Source organism: Erythrolamprus reginae, chromosome 9 (genome assembly GCF_031021105.1).
Source record: "Erythrolamprus reginae isolate rEryReg1 chromosome 9, rEryReg1.hap1, whole genome shotgun sequence".
NCBI classification, from domain to species: Eukaryota; Metazoa; Chordata; class Lepidosauria; order Squamata; family Dipsadidae; genus Erythrolamprus; species Erythrolamprus reginae.
The window spans coordinates 2,784,399-2,806,614 of NC_091958.1; the positions used below are offsets into that span (position 1 = coordinate 2,784,399).

The 22,216-nt window shown below is 44.9% G+C and overlaps 1 protein-coding gene across 1 annotated transcript; it reads left to right on the forward strand.

The window, feature by feature from the left end:
* Positions 1–11,367: 11,367 nt before the first annotated feature.
* FOXL1 (forkhead box L1) lies at positions 11,368–14,241 on the forward strand. Its single transcript, XM_070761613.1, is given in 5 exon segments — positions 11,368–11,412; positions 11,414–11,467; positions 11,469–11,525; positions 11,527–11,655; positions 11,657–14,241. Coding segments are annotated over 5 exon segments (1,659 nt in total). The 3' UTR covers positions 13,031–14,241.
* The last annotated feature ends 7,975 nt before the right edge of the window (positions 14,242–22,216 follow it).

A 22,216-nucleotide genomic window follows, 5' to 3' on the forward strand; every position in this document is an offset into this window, starting at 1 on the left:
GACCTGAGCTTGTGGCTGGCTTGCTGGGTTTATGGGTTGGATCCCTAGATGGACTTTAAAAAGATGGATTTAAGTTAGAGAAAGCAATGGCCAGATTTAAACTAAATCTTTCTTCTTAAATTCTTCCACTCATTTTTTCCACCCCTTTCTCTCTCCATCTCTCTCTCTCTCTCTCCATCTCTCTCTCTCCTCTCTCTCTCTGTGTAGGGGAGGGGAGTATGGCAGGACGGGCGCCTTTAACTTATCTCCTTCTTTTGATAATATTGAAAAGAATTTGCATGAGGCTGGAAAGCAAATGTGCAACCATGCATGGTAATTTTGAGCTGGCAGGAGGATGAGAAGAGGGTGGGATCTGAATGGCAGTTGCTTTGTGTGTGTGAGAGAGAATGCTTTCGGAGCACTGAATTTTACAACTTCCACTGATTGTATTCATAAGATGAAAATTCCACCTTTCATAAAGCAATAATTCAAGGGGGCAGGTATAACTCTATCTCTTATACCCCCCCCCCTGCACAACAACGACTCTGCAAAGAAGCGTGAATTCAAAGTCATGGCTGAATGCCGATTAACCACTATAACCAATACACCTTACAACATCCCACAAGACTAAGTAAACACACCCCTCACTTCCTCAATCCAGTCCAATACTAATCTCAAATGCAAACTAATCAATGCAGGAAGTGTAATTAACAAAAGGCCCAAGTTCCTACTACTACTAAACATTGTTTTTAATAGGAAAGTGAACCCAAGAACAAGGGGATACAGTCTGACGTTACTTGGGGGAAAGATCAGAAGCAAAATGAGAAAATATTATTTGACTGCAAGAGTAGTAGATCCTTGGAACAAACTTCCAGCAGATGTGGTTGTTAAATCCACAGGAACTGAATTTAAAGATGCCTGGGATAAATATATATCCATTGTAAGATAAAATACAGGAAATAGTATAAGGGTAGACTAGATGGACCATGAGGTCTTTTTTGGCCATCAATCTTCTATGTTTCTATGTTACTCTCTGCTCAAGATCCCCATGGACAATTGGTGGGCCACTGGGTGACCCAGAATACTGGACACGATGGGCTTTGGCCCAATTCAGCATGGCTCTTCTTAGGTTCTTATGTATGTTCCAACCCCCAGCTCAAGCAACGCGCATAATATACAGGAAATAGTATATTAGGAAATAGTATAAGGGCAGACTAGATGGACCAGGAGGTCTTTTTCTGCCGCCAATCTTCTATGTTTCTATGATGATGATGATGATGATAATAATAATAATAATAATAATAATAATAATAATAATAATAATAATTTAAACCTGGCTTGTTTGTATCTCAGATTTAGAGACTATTTGGAGATCACCTTCTTTGTTAGCTGCCATTGGCCCTGCCATTGATCTGATAATCAGTAATCCGGTTTGATAAATGAGCCTATGTGACAGGCAGATGGGGAAAATGCCTGAAAAGTATCTGAGATGCTCTTGAAATAGGCTTGGACCAAACTAGAGACAGGCAGTGACCCTTGGTGGTTTGAGGGGGGGGGCACACGTGCACTTGTGTAAAACACGCAATTGTGTCCATGCTTGCGATCCTTTGCCTGCAGCCTTTTCTCAAGCCAAGCTGTGTTTCCAAAGGTGGCTTGGAAATGGTGCAAAGCAAGAACATCCTGGAGACCACAGAAGGATGCCATCAAGCATCGTTTGTGGCCTGTGGCTTACCTGTTGGTGGAGCGGAACTAAGATCTGTTTGTTTATTAAATTAGAAAATTTATATGCCATCCGCTCCCAACAGCTCTGGATGGTTGGCAGGATGCAGTTATAATATCCATTCAGATCCATTAATTTAAAAAAAAACAGCAGAGAAAGACCATTAATAACAATGGTTAAGGTAAGTCTTTCTGAGAGCTGGTCGCATCCATGCATTTTTCTTGGCAGCAGGAAGGTGGTTTCTCATTGATCACTTTTAAAAAAACCGAAACCAAAACTTTTTCAGCCCTGGAATTTCCCGGTGGTATCCCATCCCCAAACAAGCCAACTCTGACCCAGATTAGCTAAACTACTATGTCTCAGTCCAATCCACCTCAAAGGGTTGTTGTTCTGGGGAAAATAGGAGTTATTCTATTCTATTCCATTCCACTCCACTCTATACGCAAATAGAGTATTATTATTCTCTACTCTACTCTACTCCACTCTACTCCACTCCACTCCATTCTACTCTATACTCTAATAGAGTATTATTATTCTATTCTCTACTCTACTCTACATAATACTCTAATAGAGTATTATTATTCTATTCTCTATTCTACTCTACTCTATTTTACTCTACTCTACTGAAGTATTATTATTATAGTATTCTGTTCTCTACTCTAATCTACTCTACTCTATGAAGGAAGGGGTACTAGGTATGCTCGCTATCTTGAGTTATTTATAAAAATAAAAGAGGTGAGATAAGTAAAATAAAAGAGGTCCTGTAGAAGCTAAAGAATCATGACTTGGATCTCTCTCTCTCTCTCTCTCTCTCTCTTCTCTCTCTCTCTCTCTCTCTCTCTCTCTCAATTGTATGTGTATTGTATGAATCTTTTTTCAGTCAACTTAGGGATAGGTGGAAGTTAAAGTCCACATATTTTAAAGCCGCCAAGCTTGCTCCCTTTGGATAACCATTGAAAAGACTCTTGATCATTTAAGTCCGCTATTAATGTGCACAGCGTTATACCCAAATGCGTTTTCATTGTGGACTTAGAACCGCTGAGACGAGCAGCGTAGTTTGAACCCAAGACACGGGGAGGGGGGCAACGTACCTGCCGCCTAAAAATCAGGATTGGCGCCACCGGGTGATATTTGCAAGATCTGAAGACCTCCCTGTCCTCTTTAAAACCTTCCCCTTTTCTCAGCAAAAGTGAAGCGCTTTTTCTTTTCTTTTTTTGCAGTTTTGAGCTAGATCATTCATGGATAAATCAGACATTGGCTCGTCTTATGCCGGGGCCTCTTAGAGACCTAACGCTTTGCTTTTAAACTCAACTTCCTTCTTAATCTTAGAGCGAGGTGGGTGGGAGAGAAAGAAAGAGCAGTTAAGCACTAGATCAGGAGAGGCTGAAATTCGCATTTCAGCCCAGCTCCGAGCCTGATTGACAGTCTTCGCAGGGCGAGCGGAAACCTGAGTTCACACGATCCATTGGATCCCCCGCAGCCAGGGTCGCGCACATGGAACAGATCTCTCCCGGGAGCCGTTCTCTCCTCCCCACTTCCAACGTTATTCTTTGCTCCTAAAGGAGCAGAGTTCAAGGATTGGATGTTAAAGATGCGCTCAAACCAACGGCGACTTAATCAGGGGGTTAAAAACAGGAGTGAAATTCAATTTTTTTCACCCCTACCGGTTCTGTGGGTGTGCCTTGGTGGGCGTAGCAGGGGAAGAATGCAGCAAAATCCCCCTTCCCTCCCTATTCCTGGGGCCAGCCAGAGGTGGGTTTTGACGGTTGTCCGAAGGATTCCAAAATTTCCGCTACCGGTTCTCCGGAACCTGTTAGAACCTGCTGAATTTCACCTAATTTAGCATTTAGACTTATATACCGCTCCCTAGTGCTTGACAGCCCTCTCCAAACGGTTTACAGAATCAGCCTCTTGCCCCCAACAATCCGGGTCCTCATTTGACCCACCTGGGAAGGACGGAAGGCTGAGTCAACCTGGAGCCTGGTGAGATTTGAACTGCTGAACTACAGCTAGCAGTTAGCTGAGGGGTGCACTCTAACCACTGCACCACTAAAGCTCATTTGTAACCATCTCACCATCCAGGCCACTAGAGATGGAGAATGTTCTGTCCCAGCGCCGAACCGCTCAAAATAACAGCATTAGCATTGAGACTTATATACCGCTCCATGGTGCTTTTACAGCCCTTGCTAAGCGGTTTGCAGAGAGTCAGCCTCTTGCCCCCAACAATCTATTTATTTATTATTTATTTATTCTTTGTCCAATATACAATACATATGAAAGGGAATAGACATTAAGTGGTATATAAAAGATAGGAAGTGAAGAGGAAGAGAAGTAGGTGGGAAGGGAAGAATATATATGATAAAATGGAAAGGAAAGACAATTGGACAGGGGACGAAAGGCACATCAGTGCACTAGTCCTCATTTTATTGACCTCGGAAGGATGGAAGGCTGAGCCAACCTGGAACCCGGTGAGATGTGAACTGCTGAACTATAGCTAGCAGTTAGCTGAAGTAGGCCGCAGTGCTGCATTCTAACCACTGCGCCAACCCGGCTCTTAGGTGGAAGGAAGGGAGGGAGGGAGGGAGGAATGAATGAATGAATGAATAGCAATAGCACATATACCGCTTCCCAGTGCGTTTACAGCCCTCTCTAAGCGGTTTACAGAGTCAGCCCTCTTGCCCCCAACAATCTGGGTCCCCATTTTACCCACCTCGGAAGTTTCAAGTTTAATTGGATTTGTATGCCGCCTCTCTCGGAGGACTCGGGGCGGCTCAAAGCATATAAAAGAGACAGTAGCAAACAATCCAATTAATATACATCTAAAAAGAAAGAAAAAGGAAGAAGGCTTGAGTCCACCTTGAGTCGGGGGTGAGATACTAGCAAGCCTGCTGCAGTGCTGCGCTCTAACCACTACGCCGCCCCGGCTCAGCAGGGGTTGGACTAGAAGACCTCCAAGGTCCCTTCTAGCTCTTATTCCGATTGAAGTACTGTATCGGCGAAGGGTGGGGGGGGGAATAGAAAGCGAAGCAGCCACTAAAACGATCCGGGCGATAGGAGGCGAATCTCGGAGATGGAGAAGAAGATTCTCCCCAGGGGCCAATCAAGAGCTCGCAGGCTTCTGATTGGCGCTTCTAAAAAAATACCGTAGATCTCCTAAGCGCGGGGCCGTGGCGAGTTTGTTTTCCTCTGTCTTCTCTCGTTCCAAAATGGGCCGGTTTCGTCGGGTGGTTCCGAAGTCATTTTTTTTGGCGATCCTTTTTTTATCACCTCGTCCCCCGCCTCTCATAATGCGGATTATTCTTTTGGGTCTGGACATCCGTGGTGTTGTGTGTGTGGTTGTGTGTTCTCTTTGTTTAGTCTTTTCCAAGGAAGGAAGGAAGGAGAGACGGGCCGGTTCCCAGCCCAATTGTTCCTCTGGCGAAAGGTTAGGAGGAAAAAGCGGGTCAGTCCTTCCTCTGCCCGCCCGGGATCTTTGAATCCCGAATTGGACCTCGAAGATCCGAATTGGCATTGGAAGCGGCCGAGGGTGTGTGCGTAAATCTAAGATGAGGCCAACGCTTTGGCAAGGCGGTAAGATAATTGAAAGAAATTGCCAGGCTGTTCCAATAAATTGCTTTTTTTAGAATTACGGACAGTTCACTCAAGGAAAGGCAAAGAAAGAGGGGAAGGAAGTAGAAAGGTAGGAGGAGATAGAGGATGGGGGGGTTGGAGAAGGAAAGGGGCAGAAAGTGAAAGAAAGGAGAAGGGTGAAGGGAAAGGAAGGCTGACTGGAGATACTGGCAGCAAAGGTCTGGATTGCAGTCAAAGCAAGATCATTTTGATGTTTTATTATTATTATTATATGGATGTAATTATTTGATATATCGTGGGGGAAAATAAAAAAAAATTAAAGTCTTAAGAGGCTCCCTAACGCAGCTATTTTTGCCCCCGTTTCTTGCTGTCTTCTGATTCAGCCAGGGAAATATCGGGGAGTCTTGATCCCCAAAGGAGGCTCCCCATCATTTAATTCTAGGACGCGGGTCAAAAAGAACCCCCCGCGTGGGGTTTCCACTGGAGGGACGTCCGTGCTCCCCCCCATTCACCCCCAGAGACCAATCTCCTATAAAGTCCACAAGGCCACAAGTGGTGCTGGTAAGGTCAAAGTAAGGGTTTCCTTTCCTTTGCCAGGCTGGGCTGCTCCTCGCGAAACTCGGGTGTTTTTTCCTTTCCTGCGGCAGCCGGCTTTCTCGCCGTTAGAAAGAGACGCGTGTCAGCTTTTCCCCCCCGCGGTGAGGGAGGGCGTCCGTAAATAGGCTGGACTTTCTTGCAATCCTCCTCCTTTTTCTAGCCCGCGATTTTCTAAGGAAGGGTGGATTAAACCAGAATGCTGGTTGGCTGCATTCGCTGGGTTGTGCATTTTTTGTCCAGCCTCACTAAGGAATGAATGAATAAATGAATGAAAGAATGAATGAATGAATGAATTTTACTATCTATCTATCTATCTATCTATCTATCTATCTATCTATCTATCTATCTATCTATCTATCTATCTAGGTATCTATCTATCTATCTATCTATCTATCTATCTATCTATCTATCTAGGTATCTATCTATCTATCTATCTATCTATCTATCTATCTATCTATCTATCTATCTATCTCTAGGTATCTATCTATCTAGGTATCTATCTATCTGTCTGTCTGTCTGTCTGTCTGTCTGTCTACCTACCTACCTACCTATAATTTACCTACCTACCTATCTATCTATCTACCTATCATTTACCTACCTACCTACCTACCTACCTATCTATCATCTATCTATCGACCTACCTATCTAAGTGAAGTGTTAATACCACTTTATAAAGCCTTGGTAAGGCCACACTAGGAATACTACATTCAGTTTTGGTCAGCACAATGTAAAAAAGATGTTGAAATTCTAGAAAGAGTTCAGAGAAAAGCAGCAAAGGTGATTAGGGGACTGGAGGCTAAAACATACGAAGAACAGTTGCAGGAACTGGGCATGGCTAGTTTAATGAAAAGAAAGACCAGGGGAGACAGGATAGCAGTCTTCCAATATCTCAGAGGTTTCCACAAAGAAGGAGTCAAACTATTCTCCAAAGCACCTGAGGGTAGAACAAGAAGCAATGGGTGGAAACTAAACAAGGAGAGAAGTAACATAGAACTAAGGAGAAATTTCCTGACAGTTAGAACAAATAACCAGTGGAACAACCTGCCTCCAGAAGTTGTGAATTTGCTCCAACACTAGAAGTTTTTAAGATGTTGGATGACCATTTGTCTAAAGTGGTGTATGGTTTCCTGCCTAAACAGGAGGTTGGACTAGAAGACCTCCAAGCTCCCTTCCAAATCTCTTGTTGTTGTTGTTGTTGTTGTTGTTGCCACAACAAAGTTACTCACTTAACAACTGCAAAGGATTCGATTGGTCACAAAAGGGGGAATCACATGACCTTGGGACACAGTAACAGTCATAAGTATAAACCAGTTTCCGAGCCTCTGGATTTTGATCATGTGATCACGGAGATGGCTACAGAGTCGTAAGCGTGATAACAGAGCGTAAGTTGTTTTTTTCCAGAGCCGTTGTAACTTCAAAGGATCACTAAATGAACTGCTGTAAGTCAAGGACGAATTGTATTTAATTTATGATTGCACTTTTATCGTTCCTAGAGAAGGATCCATCTCTGTTCCCAATGGAGTAGTTTTCTTTAACTCTGGCTCTTGATGCGCCAGTCAGGAAATATCATTTCTATAAACGGAGGCCATAAAGTTTAAAGCATTGTTCTTCTTTGCTTTGTAAACTTACAGAGAGTCCTATGTAGTTTGCACAGGTAGTATATCTATCTATCTATCTATCTATCTATCTATCTATCTATCTATCTATCTATCATCTATCTTTCTATCTATCTATCTATCTATCTATCTATCTTTCTTTCTTTCTTTCTATCTTTCTATCTTTCTATCTATCTTTCTATCTATCTTTCTATCTATCTATCTATCTATCTTTCTTTCTTTCTTTCTTTCTTTCTTTCTATCTATCTTTCTATCTTTCTATCTTTCTATCTTTCTATCTTTCTATCTTTCTTTCTATCTATCTATCTATCTATCTATCTATCTATCTATCTATCTATCTATCTATCTAGGACAGCTGAAAAATATATTCAATATTTGATCAAGCCTCTATGCCCCTCCAAAATATATTAATATATAGATTTATAGATATTTTGATATATATGAATGTATTTTGCACCGGTAAGGGGAAATGTTATTTTGGATATGCACCTTCAGCCAGTTTTTGGCAAAAGTGCCTGGGAATTTTCTGTAGAATTAGCTTAGGGACTTTCCAACCAAAGAGCAGAGATTTTTGGAGGTTCAAAGGGCCCTCAATGGTTTCAATAAGGGGAGATATTGCAATGTCATAGTTTACATCTTTTTTATGTTTACAGCTTTCCAAGTTAAGGGCAGGGCTCGAGAAGAGATACTATGAGTGATTTTTCTGTAGATTTAGCTCGGTGACTTTGGGATCAAAAAGTAGAGAGTCTTGGAGTTTCAAAGGGACTAGTCACTTGATGATTTCAATAGAGGAGAGTTTTGGGGTGTCATGGTTTACAAAGTTTCTGGTCAGGGCAGGTCTCGAGAAGAAGGGACAGAGAAGGGGAAGGCAGAAAGTTGCAGGAAATGCCAAATCCTTTGTCTCCTCATGTCCATCAACCTCCCCTACACACACACACACACACACACAAACACAACACACACACACACCTATTTTCCCCTGAACTGCAACCATCTTTGAAGTAACCTATGACGCCAGTAAATAAAAACAGAGATAAATATCAGACCCACCAAACGTTTATACAAAAGCTAACCATCCCCGAAGCTTTATATAATCACTATCCAGCTGTGTGCTCTTGTAAAGTTGTTGTAAATTCCTCCCTCCTCTCCCCCCCCCTTGTAAACAGGAAAGTACATAATGTAAAGCAACGGGCTGGAGATCACAAAATACTCAGGCTCTGGAGGGTGGGGGGCGCGCATTGCTGAAGTTTGGGAGGGCGCCCCATCCTTGAATGACCCCGGAATGGAGGTAATTACCAAAAATAATAATAAATGATCTGTTCTCCAATGCCATCAAAGGATACCTTCCCCTTCTCCCCACACAAAAGGTTTGGATTATAGCAGGAGGCTAAATGTCAAACACATATGAGACGACTTTGCTGGAGTTTGCTTTGCAAGGAGGAGAGAAGGCTGGTGGAGAAGAAACTACCTCCTGGGTGGCCATGTTGGAACCAGACAAGGCTTTGTGGCTGCTTCCTCAAATTAGGAAAGACTTGGTGTCAGGCTGAACTCTCTAACTCCACATGAAGACTTCGGCCTGACACTTGGTTGCCTTCAACAAAGACAGCAATGGAGATACCCCTTGAAGAACATTTGCTGAATGGGTATTAATTTTGTCCTCCAAGCAAGCCTTTTTCCCACTAGACCAGGCGCCTCAAACCTAATGTCAAAATTCCAGGTAACATCGGAACTAAATGAGAATTCGAGTCAAAGTACTCCTCAAAGGTTCCAATTTATTTCTGGAGCCCTCCTAGCACCTACCATGGGAAACCTGAATCTGGGTTTCCAACTCAGTTGAAAGTCCACATCCTTTGTCCTCCACCCACAAAGTTATCACGTTGCCCACCCAGATTGTGCCAGCATGGCAATTCCTCCTTCTGCTTCCGCCCAGGTGGGTGGCTATAGGATGGCCTTGAACCACTCCAAATAATGCTTTGTGGCTGCATCTGTTCCCTGGTGAAAATCAGCCCTCCCAAGTTCCCATAAACATCAGGCCTTCTATAGTGTGACAAGCTGTTAATTTATCACCAAATTCTGACACCTTGGCAACTTTAAGACCTGTGGACTTCAATTCCCAGATATGCTAGCTGGGGAATTGTGAGAGTTGAAGTTCTCAGGTCTTAGCACTAGAACCAAATTTAGCTTTTCAAGGACCTCGGGTTGACTGAGGACTTACTCAAAGCCAAGTGAGAATATGAAGAGGGGGATCTTTCATTGCTCATAACTTGGTTGCCTTGAAATGTTCTCCTACCACACAAGGCCTACCACCTTTCATGCTCCCTTCTTCTCACTTGGCGTCCAAGACAAAGCTGATTTTCTGAGCCACATGCATGTTTTTTGGAATTGTTCATTGTTCTTCAGCATAACCTGTGGTGGTGTTTGCAATCTCAAGAGCTGGCCAAATTGAGGTGAGGAAGAGTATGATCCTAACATGCTTTCTCCTGTGAGTAAAAGAAACTCACAAAAATGAAAAAAAAAATTGATGGGCTACAGATGAGTTGCCAATTGGTGAATTCTGGGAGTTGAAGTCCACACATTTTAAAGGGGCCAAAGGTTGAGAATTATTTATTATGTATTTATTGGACTTGTATGCTCACCACATATAATAAAACAATATGTATAACATTTTGGGTCCCATTAATTAAATATAAAAATCTAAGACTAAAAACCATAAAACCAGTCATTCCGAAAACCATTAAAAACATTCAATTACTGCCTTTATCTGAAGACTTTTAGCATTTATGAAAATAGGGAGATGGCGAGACTTTCTCCGAAAAAATCTCCCCCAAATTTGCTGCTGACTTGTCTTTTCTCTTACAGCCCCTGAAGGTGAAAACAATTCATTCTTTGGAGAGCAATTGTATTACACGTGCAAAAATTAAACTAACATGACTTTACATTCAGGCTGTTGCTGATGCTTCATTTTGTCCTTTACCAGTTTGGGAGTGAAAGTGGTTTATCCTGGTCAGGGAGGGGGATGGGAAATGGAAGAGAGGATGGTTTCCTGTCCCCCACTCAGTTTTTTTAATGATGGATCTAGCCATCATTCCCTGAGTGTGTGTGTGTGTGGGGGGAATCCTTCCAAGCAACAAAACTGGGCATCCTTGGGAAGAATCTGTGGATGTTGGTACCCACCAGGACTTCTGCTGACCAAAGAAGGTATCACTTTGGCCTGAAGGGGCCTGGCATTGAGACAGGTATTCTTTTGGGAGGGGTTAAAAACTTTTTGGAAAGTGGGTGAAAGATTATTTTGAGAGGAAGATTGAGAGATTGCCGTGGGGTATCTTCAAGAGGTTTGGCTTAAGGTGTCAGCTTCTCCTACCCTGTGTCATCAGGGTACCCTGGTGGATAGAATGAACAAAAATCTCTGGCTGTGGGGAAGGAAGGAAGGAGGGAAGGAAGGAGGATGGAGGAAAAGAAATGGGGGGAATGGAAGGAAAAGAAAGATGGATGGAGAGAGGAAGGAAGGGAGGGAGGGAAGAAGGAAGGAAGGGAGGAAATGGGGAGGGAGGGAGGGAAGGAAAAGGAGGATGGATAGAGGCAGGGGAGGGAGGGAGGACCTTATCCACGCGCCCTCCGCGCGTCCAGCTGCGCCTCCGACTCCCTCTTTCCCTTCCAGCCTCCCAGGGCGGCGGGGCGCTGGAAGGACCCAGTCGGTGGGCGGGGCGCACGGAAAGGGGGAGGGAGAAGGGGGAGGGCCCGGCCGAGGAGGCGGGTTGGACGTGAGATTTTCAAACATCAGATCGGTGCGTTTATATATTGGGTGCCCGGAAATTTTTTCCAAATAAACACAGCTTGATTCGACTTGGGTGGTCGAACTTATCAACAGACTAATGCTATAAACAAATGAAGGGGCGCAAGCGGGGGGGAGGCCACCTCCCCCCCCCCCCAGTCGTCGGTCTCTCTGAGCCGAGCCACGTGGAAGGGCTGCAGCCTTCGCGGAGAAAACGTGAATTAATGTGGGTGGGCTGCGGCGCGCTCGGCGGCTGTTTATCGCAGCCCGTTTTCTTTTCCAGCCCTAAGTCAACACAGCATCGCAAACTTACAACAAGCGTCGCGCGTTTCCTCTCCCCCCTATTCTTCCTCCTCCTCCTCTTCTTCTTCCTCCTGTTTTTTCCCTCCTTCGTTTTTTTTTAATCCTCCCCACTTCTGGGCTGGGGGAAAAAAAAACGCGCGCTATGCAGCTGGGGCAGAAGGCGAGCAGGCGATCCAGAGGCCAGGACGCGCCGTCGCCAGCGCGCCCAAGGCAAGGCAGCTCTCAGGCCAGGCCTGGGGAGATCCCCCGCTTTCCTTGGACCTCGCTCCCGCGCGCTGGAGTGACTCCGGATCTGCCATGAGCCGGCTCTACCCAAGCCAACTGCCCGCCCCGATGGTTTACCTGTACGGGGCCGAGCGGGGAGCCTTGTCGGGCGCTCTGGGGTTCGGGCCGGCGGCGGGGGTGCTGCCCAGGCAGGAGTCCCCCCCGCAGAAGCCGCCCTACAGCTACATCGCCCTGATCGCCATGGCGATCCAACAAGCGCCGGAGCAGAGAGTGACGCTCAACGGCATCTACCAGTTCATCATGGAGCGCTTCCCCTTCTACCACGACAACAAGCAAGGCTGGCAGAACTCCATCCGCCACAACCTCTCGCTCAACGAGTGCTTCGTCAAGGTGCCCCGCGAGAAGGGCCGCCCGGGCAAGGGAAGCTACTGGACGCTGGATCCTCGCTGTACCGACATGTTCGAGCACGGCAACTACCGGCGGAGGAAGAGGAAAGCCCGCGGGGGCCCGTTGGCAGCGGAGGAAGCCGGGCTCGACCTGGAGGGAGGCCCCGCGGAAGCCCCCAAGAGGCCCCTCTCCAACCTCGCCAGCGGCCAGCAGCAGCGCTCCCGTCTTCCCCTCCATCCCGGCGCAGAGGAGGAGCTGAAGCCGAATCCCGGAGGCCGGGAGGAAGAGGAGGATGAAGCGGAGGAGGAGGAGGAGGAGGAGGAGGAGGAGGAAGAAGACTCGCCGAGCCGGTTGGCGACAGCGGTGGCGGGGGAGCGAGCCTCCAAGCCGGGCACGGCCGAGCCGCCCCTCCGGGTGTCCCCGGCTGGCTTCTGCCCGTCGCGCCCCGAGGGTCGAGCGCCCGGCCTTGGAGAGGGTCCCTTCGCGCGCTTTTGGGCGCCTTCGGCCGCCAGGCTTCTCCAGAACCCCGAGGCGCCACCGCGGGCTGCTGCGCCGGCTACCAACCGGGTAGAGCCGCTCCGACCCCCACGGGGCTCGGCCAAGCCCCGCAGCTTCAGTATCGAGAGCATCTTGGCGCGGAAGGTCCTGGCAGCGCCGGCCAAAGGCGAGCCCGGCGCGGCCTTTTCCAAACTGGACCAACTGGTGGGCGGCGGTGGGCAAGGCGAGGGCAGCGAAGCGCGCCCGGCTTTCAACGCCTCGCTGGTGCTGGATTCCCACTTCCCCGGCCGGTTCTACCAGCTGGGCATCCCCTTCCTGTCCTACCTGCCGCTCCGCTTCCCGGAGACGGTCTTTCACTTCTAGAGCGCCGCAGCTCCGCCTCAAGCCCCGAAAGACGCACCCCGCCTTAGCCAAGGTCCGTCTTCCCGCTGGACTTGCACGCTGGGGGGGTTCCCACGTGCAAGGCCAACCCGTCGCGTGCCAAGTTTTCTATCTTGTTCTTCGAGACTTGAATCACCATCCATCCTGCCCTGAATTTCGCAGCGGCTGTTGGCTTGGGCTGGAAAGAAGCGACCCAACCACTTTGCGCAATTTGCGCAGCCCAAACCAGCCGATTTCGAGACTTTTGGCTTTGCTGCCCGAGGATTTCTGGGATTGTAAGCCGGGCCTTTGCCCCACTTGCCTCGGAACTTCTTTCCGAGTACCGTAAACCTGGTTAAATCTCGGGAACCTGGGTGAAAAGGCGGCTTATTGGAAGTGGATCCCACGGGAAGACAAGTTTCGGCAAGTAAACCGCTAACGGTAGAAAGGCGGTTCCAAATTCTCCAGGACGTTTGGAATAGCTACAGTTTTCCCCATTATCCGCCTTCTCATCTATAGCATCGCTTTACATTTTTTATTTTTTATTTTTGCTGCCATTCCTGCGGCCCTTGACATTTGGAACGGGCCCGACTGGATGATCTCTGGATTTTTTTTTTTTTTAAAATAGCGCTTTAATGCTGCGGCTCCAAAAAACGAGGGCGGTTTGTTTGCAATGGAAGAGAAACCTGTTACAGGCGTGGAAAAAGTCCCGAGAGTACAAAATCGGAACTTGGCTGCAGAGGTTGAAGCTTTGGGACTCTGGAAGGGGGGGGGGGGTTGAACTTTTCACACCGTTTCTCTCCCCTCCCCCACTCCAGCTTTTGATTTGCAATCCAGATCAACAACGGCAAGTTTAGAGAGAAAACATCTGTTCCGGTGCCTTTTCCAAAAGCTGGCTCTACTCTTTATTATGACCTTCCTGGCTTAGGGCCCTTAACATAGCCATGAATTAAGCCACTGACCACATTAATGGACTTGCAATTTGGAGGCTAGCTTTACAATAACAGCAAGCGCTGATGTTTTTTAATATATATATTATATTATCTTAACCTGCATAAAAAGCAATAGCTTATTCTCACTCTAAAAAGAGGCTCTTTTTTTGTATATGAGTTGACCTGTGTCTTGTTACTTTTAAAAACTATAAAATAAAAACCTATTTTCCAAAGTATTTGGTTGGCCAAAAAAAAAAGTCTATGCCAATAAACTCTTTCGTTTAATCTGTTGACATTTTAGATCATTTCTTGGATCAGGAATGAGGGGGGGAATAGAGACAAGGGACAAATGGAGGAAGTGGGGATGGGCAGGGAATAACAAAGGGTGAAATTAGACCAGGATAATATTGGGAATCACACAAATGTGGGCCCACTAGAGGCTGGTGGGCTCTGTTCTCAGGGGCTCACCTTGACTGCTGCTTCAAGTTGATAGTCCTCATGGTTTTAGCAGGGCTTGGTCACTGGTTTCTGGAGGACTGACAGCCTAGGAGAGAGGAAATGATTGGTACTCAGATTGCCATCCCCAAATTCCACATTAAAAGGTAAAGTTTCTTTCAAATGAGTCTTGGTTAATTTAGGTGACCAATGGGGCTTGGCCGTCCCGTTTTCCTGGCAAAAAACTGGAAGAATTCCCACTGCTATTTCCACTCTAACCTGGATTGTCTTGTGTCCAAGAGAAATCCAGATCAACAGAGGTTTGCTACGGGCTGCCATTTAAATGTATAATTTACAATCCAGTTACAATGCTGTCTTATTCTGTACAATCCAGCCAATTTTATTGGCCAATTTGCAAAACAACCTCTGGATGGAGTTGGCATTTCTACTTTCCCTTCTTACTCAACCCGTAGCAGCCATGACAACCTGGTTTGTCGTAAGCAGGCAGCTTGGCCTGGGAAATTCCTGGAAAAGTTTGGTTTGCCACAAAGGAGGTTTGAAAGCCTCAAACACACGACAGCTAAAATTCACCCAGAGCTCCTTCTGGCAGATGGACGGCCTTATAAATTGGTTGAAAAAATAAATCTAGCCTTCTCACCAAAATTCAGTTCCATCCATCCATCCATCCATCCATCCATCCATCCATCCATCCATCCATTTGTTTGTTTAAACTGGTCAACAGTATACAGTATACACAAACCTTGGCCTACAATTTGGCTCATAACTTTTCCCCCCTGTAATTCCAGAGGTTTCCAGATTCAAGAATCTGTAATTCCAGATTCCTGTAATTTCTAGCTCAGGCCATGAAAGTAGTTTTTTGAAAGACTGGTGAACTCCTATGATATGAGTTTATTAAACTGACAGCCTAATCCTAGGCTGGTCATATTTGTCTCCAAGAAGAGAAGCTGCCAGCATCTAAACATTTTCCTTCTCCTTCTCCTGTTTCCTCCTGTCACCCTTTCCTTTTTTCCATTATTCATACCTCCTTCCCCTTCCCTTCCTCCTCCTCCTCCTCCTCCTCCTCCTCCATTTCATCCACTTGTGAAGGTCTTTGGCTTTATTTACTGACCCCTCGCATCCTGGACATAAACTGTTTCAACTCCTACCCTCAAAACGTCGCTACAGAGCCCTGCACACCAAGACAACTAGACAAAAGAACAGTTTTTCCCCAAACGTCATCACTCTGCTAAACAAATAATTCCCTCAATACTGTCAAACTATTTACTAAGTCTGCACTACTATTACTAGTACCGTAGTTTTTCCCCATCATTCCTATCATCCATCTCCTCCCACTTAGGAATATATGACTGTAACTTGTTGATTGTATCTTAAGATGATTAACATCTTAATATTAATATTAATTAATAATATTGTTTCTTCATTGCTTATTTGACCCCTATGACAGGTGTTGTACCACATGATTCTTGACAAATGTCTCTTTCCTTTTATATACACTGAGCGCATCTGCACCAAGGACAAATTCCTTGTGTGTCCAATCACACTTGGCCAATAAAGAATTCTATTGGCAACCCAGCCTCACCCTCCCTTCATGCCATCTTCTGTATGTAGACCTCCAGCAATGGGGCCCACCTGTTTCTACTACCTTTCCCCATTCAACAGGTGAGCAGGGGCATTTTCTTCCAGGACCTTTCCAAATGGTACTCATAGCAAAGAAGTATGGACATGCAGAAGAAGTGTTTGGGTCCCATCCGATTCCTAGAAGACGTTTGACAGGTGGCTGATCTTTGAGTAGAGACTGAGGTGGTTATTTCCAGAGAAAAACGGGTGGGTGGGACATCTCTTGGTGATGCATGCAAGCAACATCTGGAGTTGCCAGAAAGCTGGACTCACTCTACAAAGGAAGCAGAAGACATTATTGATGTGTTGATCCACATCTCTAAACAGTGGAAACTTGCTCTCTGCGCGTATGTGTGTCATAAATGTTTGGTTTGGTTTCTGTGGTCACAAGGCCACCAAATGTTTCTTGTTCTAGTTGTGTTTATTTACTAATATACAGATTGAGTTGATTAGAAGCAGAGCTCGGCGAACCCATCTGAAGCTTAGGGGACAACAAGACTCTAAGGTGTTTTAAGGACTCAGCATGGCCATGTTTCAAATGTCTTCTCCAAGCCCCAATCAAGGTGGATTAGTTGCCACCAAGTGGCTGTTGGCTCTTAGCAACCAAACAGATAGGCCTTCTTCCAATCATCTTGGATTCCACCAAAACCTCCCATTTCTGAAGGACCATTTATGAATGATTCTTTTGTCACAGAGGAGAAGCCTTTGATAGGTTCAAGGAACCTACTACATGGCATCGGACCAGATTACTTATGGGACTGTCTTCTGCCTCATATGTCCCAGCAGTTGGTTAGGTCCCACAGAATTGGTCTCAGGTCCCGTCAGCTAGACCAGTGATTTTCAACCTTTTTTGAGCTGCAGCACATTTTTTACATTTACGAAACCCTGGGGCACATTGAGTGGGGGGGGGGGGGGGCTAAAAAAGGTTTGGACAAAAAAATTCTCTCTCTCTCTTCCTTCCTTTCACTCTATTTCTTTCTCCCTCTTTCTCTCCCTTCCTTCCTCTTTCTCTCTCTCTCCATCCCTCTTTCTTTCTCTTCCTTCCTTCCTCTTTTTTGCTCTTTCTCTCTGCATCCCTACCTCCATGTCTTTCTCTCTCTCCTTCCCTCCCTCTCTTTCTCTCTCTCTTGTTCTCTTTCTCTCTCGCTCGGTCTTTCTCTCTTGCTTTCTTTCTCTCTCTTGCTTTCTTTCTCTTTCTCTCTCTCTCTCTTGCTTTCTCTCTCTCTCTGAGCTTCGCTGCACACCTGACAATTAACCAGTGGAACAGTTTGCCTCTAGAAGTCATTGGTGGTCCATCACTGGAGACTTTTAGGAAGAGACTGGACAGTCACTTATCTGGAATGGTAAGATCTCCCATTTGAGCAGGGGTGGGTGGTATGGAAGATCTTCAAGATCCATTCCAACTCTTGTTGTTCTGTTAAACTTAAGTCCCATGAAAAGGTATACAGAAAGAGAAATATTAAGGAAGATCATGGACTGTGCAGAAATGAATAGACTCGTGATGAAAATTAAAGATAAAGAAGACTCGGAGTTGCACTTGGGGAAAAGGAATCCTAAATCTGAGTATTGCATTGGCAGTTCTGTGTTAGCAAAAACTTCAGAAGAGAAGGATTTAGGGGTAGTGATTTCTGACAGTCTCAAAATGGGTGAGCAGTGTGGTCGGGCGGTAGGAAAGGCAAGTAGGATGCTTGGCTGCATAGCTAGAGGTATAACAAGCAGGAAGAGGGAGATTGTGATCCCCTTATATAGAGCGCTGGTGAGACCACATTTGGAGTACTGTGTTCAGTTCTGGAGACCTCACCTACAAAAAGATATTGACAAAATTGAACGGGTCCAAAGACGGGCTACAAGAATGGTGGAAGGTCTGAAGTATAAAACATATCAGGAAAGACTTCATGAACTCAATCTGTATAGTCTGGAAGACAGAAGGAAAAGGGGGGACATGATCGAAACATTTAAATATGTTAAAGGGTTAAATAGGGTTCAGGAGGGAAGTGTTTTTAACAGGAAAGTGAACACAAGAACAAGGGGACACAATCTGAAGTTAGTTGGGGGAAAGATCAAAGGCAACATGAGAAAGTATTATTTTACTGAAAGAGTAGTAGATCCTTGGAACAAACTTCCAGCAGACGTGGTTGGTAAATCCACAGTAACCGAATTTAAACATGCCTGGGATAAACATATATCCATTGTAAGATAAAATACAGGAAATAGTAAAAGGGCAGACTAGATGGACCATGGGGTCTTTTTCTGCCGTCAGTCTTCTATGTTTCTATGTTTCTATGTTTCTATGAGTTTTATAAATTTTGGGGAAAATTTTATGAATGGATTGAAAATAGAGCTAGATAAAATAATTAATATAATATTAATGTAAAAGAAATAATAAAAATGAGAAGAATGGTTGTAGGAACCTGGTTGACAAAAAGGGAAAGCACTAGATAATTATGTGACATATATTTAAATGGAATTCAAGATTTAAGAACAGGGTTGATAAAATTGTCTGCCGCTTTTTAGATTAAAAGTAGCTGTTGCAAGTTACATTCTAGTTTTTATACATATAATTTTTATTGATTTTCTCCTTATACAGATGGAGTATTAATTACTGATGAATTGAAATAGGATGATTTAGGATGTTTTGTTAATTTTTCATGTTTTATTATAACAGAACTGTTTCTAATACTGTTAAGTATCAATGACATATGTCTTGTCATATATGTGTGTTTTTAAGTTGGAGAAAAAAAAATTAAAACAATTATACAGAAAAAGCATACATGACAATATAAGGTGTCCTTAAATTTAACAAGTTCCTTTACCAGAACTGAATTTGCTTCCTCTGTGAGAGGAAAACCACCGACCTCTTTAGAGGGAAAAATTGTAGCCGTAACCATTCTCCTTTCTCCCCAAACACCCTCTGAGCAATGAAAAATACAGATGAATGAATTTGTGTTCCTTTCCAAATAAAAGGACTACTGTTTATTTCCCTGGGCCTGTGATTTTTTTCCTTCCAATCTTCCTAAGAAATATATATATATATTTACAAGAGAATATTTTTCTATATTATCAGATTTGTGCAGGAATGAGCCACTAACCTTTTCCCTTGAGAGGATATTAGTCAAGCAGGTCATTTGATCTTATCCTAAAGAGCAAAAAGAGATAATCTGTGAGTAAGAAAACTTGCATAAAAGAAAATTGTATTAGTTTGTTTTTCCTCCACCTGTGGTCTCGACTGTTCTTGCTAATCTATGTTGTTCCCATGTCTCAAGTGCTCCATCCAGAGATATATTGCTAAATGCCTAACCATCGACCAGAGCCTTCCATCCATCCATGGACCTCAAGGCGTGACGGGGAGGGTGGGGGGAGATGGGAAGTGTTTGTGCTCTGAGGTACTGGGGAATTACAGATCTGCTTTAAATCTAATTGAAAATATAATTTCCTACCTCTTAGGTTTTCTCCCTCCCCTGGATTAGATGATTGTGTGTTGTGTGGTGTTGCCAAAACATCGCTGGAATATGCTTGCAAAATTGCGTGTTCTTATTGCTAGTATCCTTCCTTCCTTCCTTCCTTCCTTCCTTCCTTCCTTCCTTCCTTCCTTCCTTCCTTCCTTCTGTCAGGGTTCCAAGTAATGAATCCCTCCCTCCTCCCTTCCTTTCCTCATTCCTTTCCTTCTTCCTCCCTCCCTTCCACTTCCCTCCTTTCCTCTTTCTCTCATTCCTTCCTTCCTTCCCCTTCCTTCCTTCCCCTTCCCTCTTCCCCTTCCCTCTTTCCCTCACTTCTTCCTCCCTCTCTCCCTCCCTCCTTCCTTTCCTTCCACTTCCTCTCCTTCCTTCCTCCCTCCCTCCATTCCTCCCTCCCTCCGTTCCTTCCTTCCCCTTCCCTCCTTCCCTCTTTCTCTCCTTCCTTCCTTCCATCCTTCCTTCCTTCTTTCCTTCCTTCCCCTTCCCTCTTCTCCTTCCCTCTTTCCCTCCCTCTCTCCCTCCCTCCTTCTCTCCTTCCTTCCCTTCCTTCCCCTTCCCTCCTTTCCACTTTTCCTCCATTCTTCCTCCCTCCCTCCCCTTCCCCTTCTCCTTCCCCCCTTCCTCCCCCCTCCTTCCTCCATCCCTTTCTTCCTTTCAATTTCCTCTGCAAAAATTAAATCTTGGGTGGGGGGGATCTTGGCACATTCTTTATTTTAATGTATACAAAGAATTAAAAATTGCATGGGCTGAATGCTACCTTAAAAAGTTTTTAAATTCCAGCTTTCCCACATTAAGAACCACTGGACGCACGCTGGGTCCTTTTTAAAAATAAAACCTCAGCTGTTTCTTTGGTGTACGAATGTGCTCTACTTCTGAAAAGGAGCAGCTGTAGCCCCCGTTGAAGACAAAGGACAGTTGGCGGTGGAGAAGCCTTGGACATGTGCAACAGCGGGAAGAAAGACAAGATGGGAGGTCTCAGCATTCCAACGGCATCCTCGGTTTTTTTCAGATGTGAAATGTTGGGTGTTGATTGTGGCTGGATTATGCCTGATTATGAGGTCACAAGGTGTGGCAATTTATCATCCTACAAAGGAGGTGAACGGATAGTTCAGAACAGGGGTAGGCAAAGTTGGCTCTTCGATGTCTTGTGGACTTCAACCCCCAGAATTCCTGAGCCAACCATGCTAGCTCAGGAATTCTGGGAGTTGAAGTCCATATGTCATAGAAGAGCTAATTTTGCCTACCCCTGGACCAGAAGGTTAGGTTGGGTTAGAGCAGTGGTAGGCAAAGTTGGCTCTTCTATGACTTGTGGACTTCAACTCCCAGAATTCCTGAGCTAGCATGATTGGCTCAGGAACTCTGGGAGTTGAAGTCCACAAGTCATAGAGGAACCAACTTTGCCTACCCATGGGTGAGAGAATAGGAAAGATCTTGGTTCCCATTTGACCATGGTAGTCCTCGAGTGACTTGGCTCATCACCACAACCATCCTAATAATCTCCAGAACTTTTCTGAGGATAAAACGAGGTTAAGAGAATGAGCTCAGAGTGAAGTTGAAGAGAAGGTGGACTATAAAGGTTAAGAAATGAGCGAGAATGAGATGAGACTTCGTTCGTTCATATTTTTGATCATTGGGTTAGGAAGAGATTGGAGGATGAAAATTGTCCCATTTCTTCCTGATCTTGAAGATCATCATCATCATCATCATCATCATCATCATCATCATCATCATCATCATCATCATCATAACAGAGTTGCAAGGGACTTTGGAGGTCTTCTAGTCCAACCCCCTGCTTGAGCAGGAAACCCTACACTACTTCAGACAGATGTTTATCCAACATGTTCTTAAAAACTTCCAGTGTTGGGGCATTCACAACTTCTGGAGGCAAGCTGTTCCATGGATTAATTGTTCTGACTGTCAGGAAATTTCTTCTTAGTTCTAAGTTGCTTCTCTCCTTGTTTAGTTTCCACCCATTGCTTCTTGTTCTACCCTCAGGTGCTTTGGAGAATAGTTTGACTCCTTCTTCTTTGGGGTAACCCCTGAGATACTGGAAGGCTGCTATCCTGTCTCCCCTGGTCCTTCTTTCCATTAAACTAGACACACCCAGTTCCTGAAACCATTTTTCATATGTCATCATAATATGGAAGCAGAGTTTTTAACTAAAACACAGATCTCCAAAAGCAGCAACTTTAAAACTTATGGACTTCAACTCCCAGAATTCCCCAGCTGGCACGAAATCCATAAATTTGAAAGTTGCCACAAAGTTTGGGGACCTACTGTAGAAGACTAGCCCAAAGGTGCTTTTTCAGGAGGCAACGTTCCTGGTTTTTGTTTTGAAGATGTTTTGCTTCATATCCCAGAAGCTTCTTCAGTTCTGACTGAGTGGTGGGGGAATAGAGGGATTTATATTCCTTGCAGACAGCTGGTCATTTGCATCCTTCTAGAGAGTCACTTGGAGGTTTGATCTGCGTAGAATATGACTAAAATCTAGTTTCTGATACAAACAATTGCAGATTAAGTTACAATTAATCTGTGGAACAGCTTGCCTCTTTGCCCACAAGATCATATGCTGCAACGTCCTACCGGTCAATGACTACTTCAGCTTCAACCGCAACAACACAAGAGTACGCGACAGATTCAAACTTAATACGAACTGCTCCAAACTTGATTGTAAAAAATATGATTTCAACAATTGAGTTATCGAAGCGTGGAACTCATTACTGGACTCA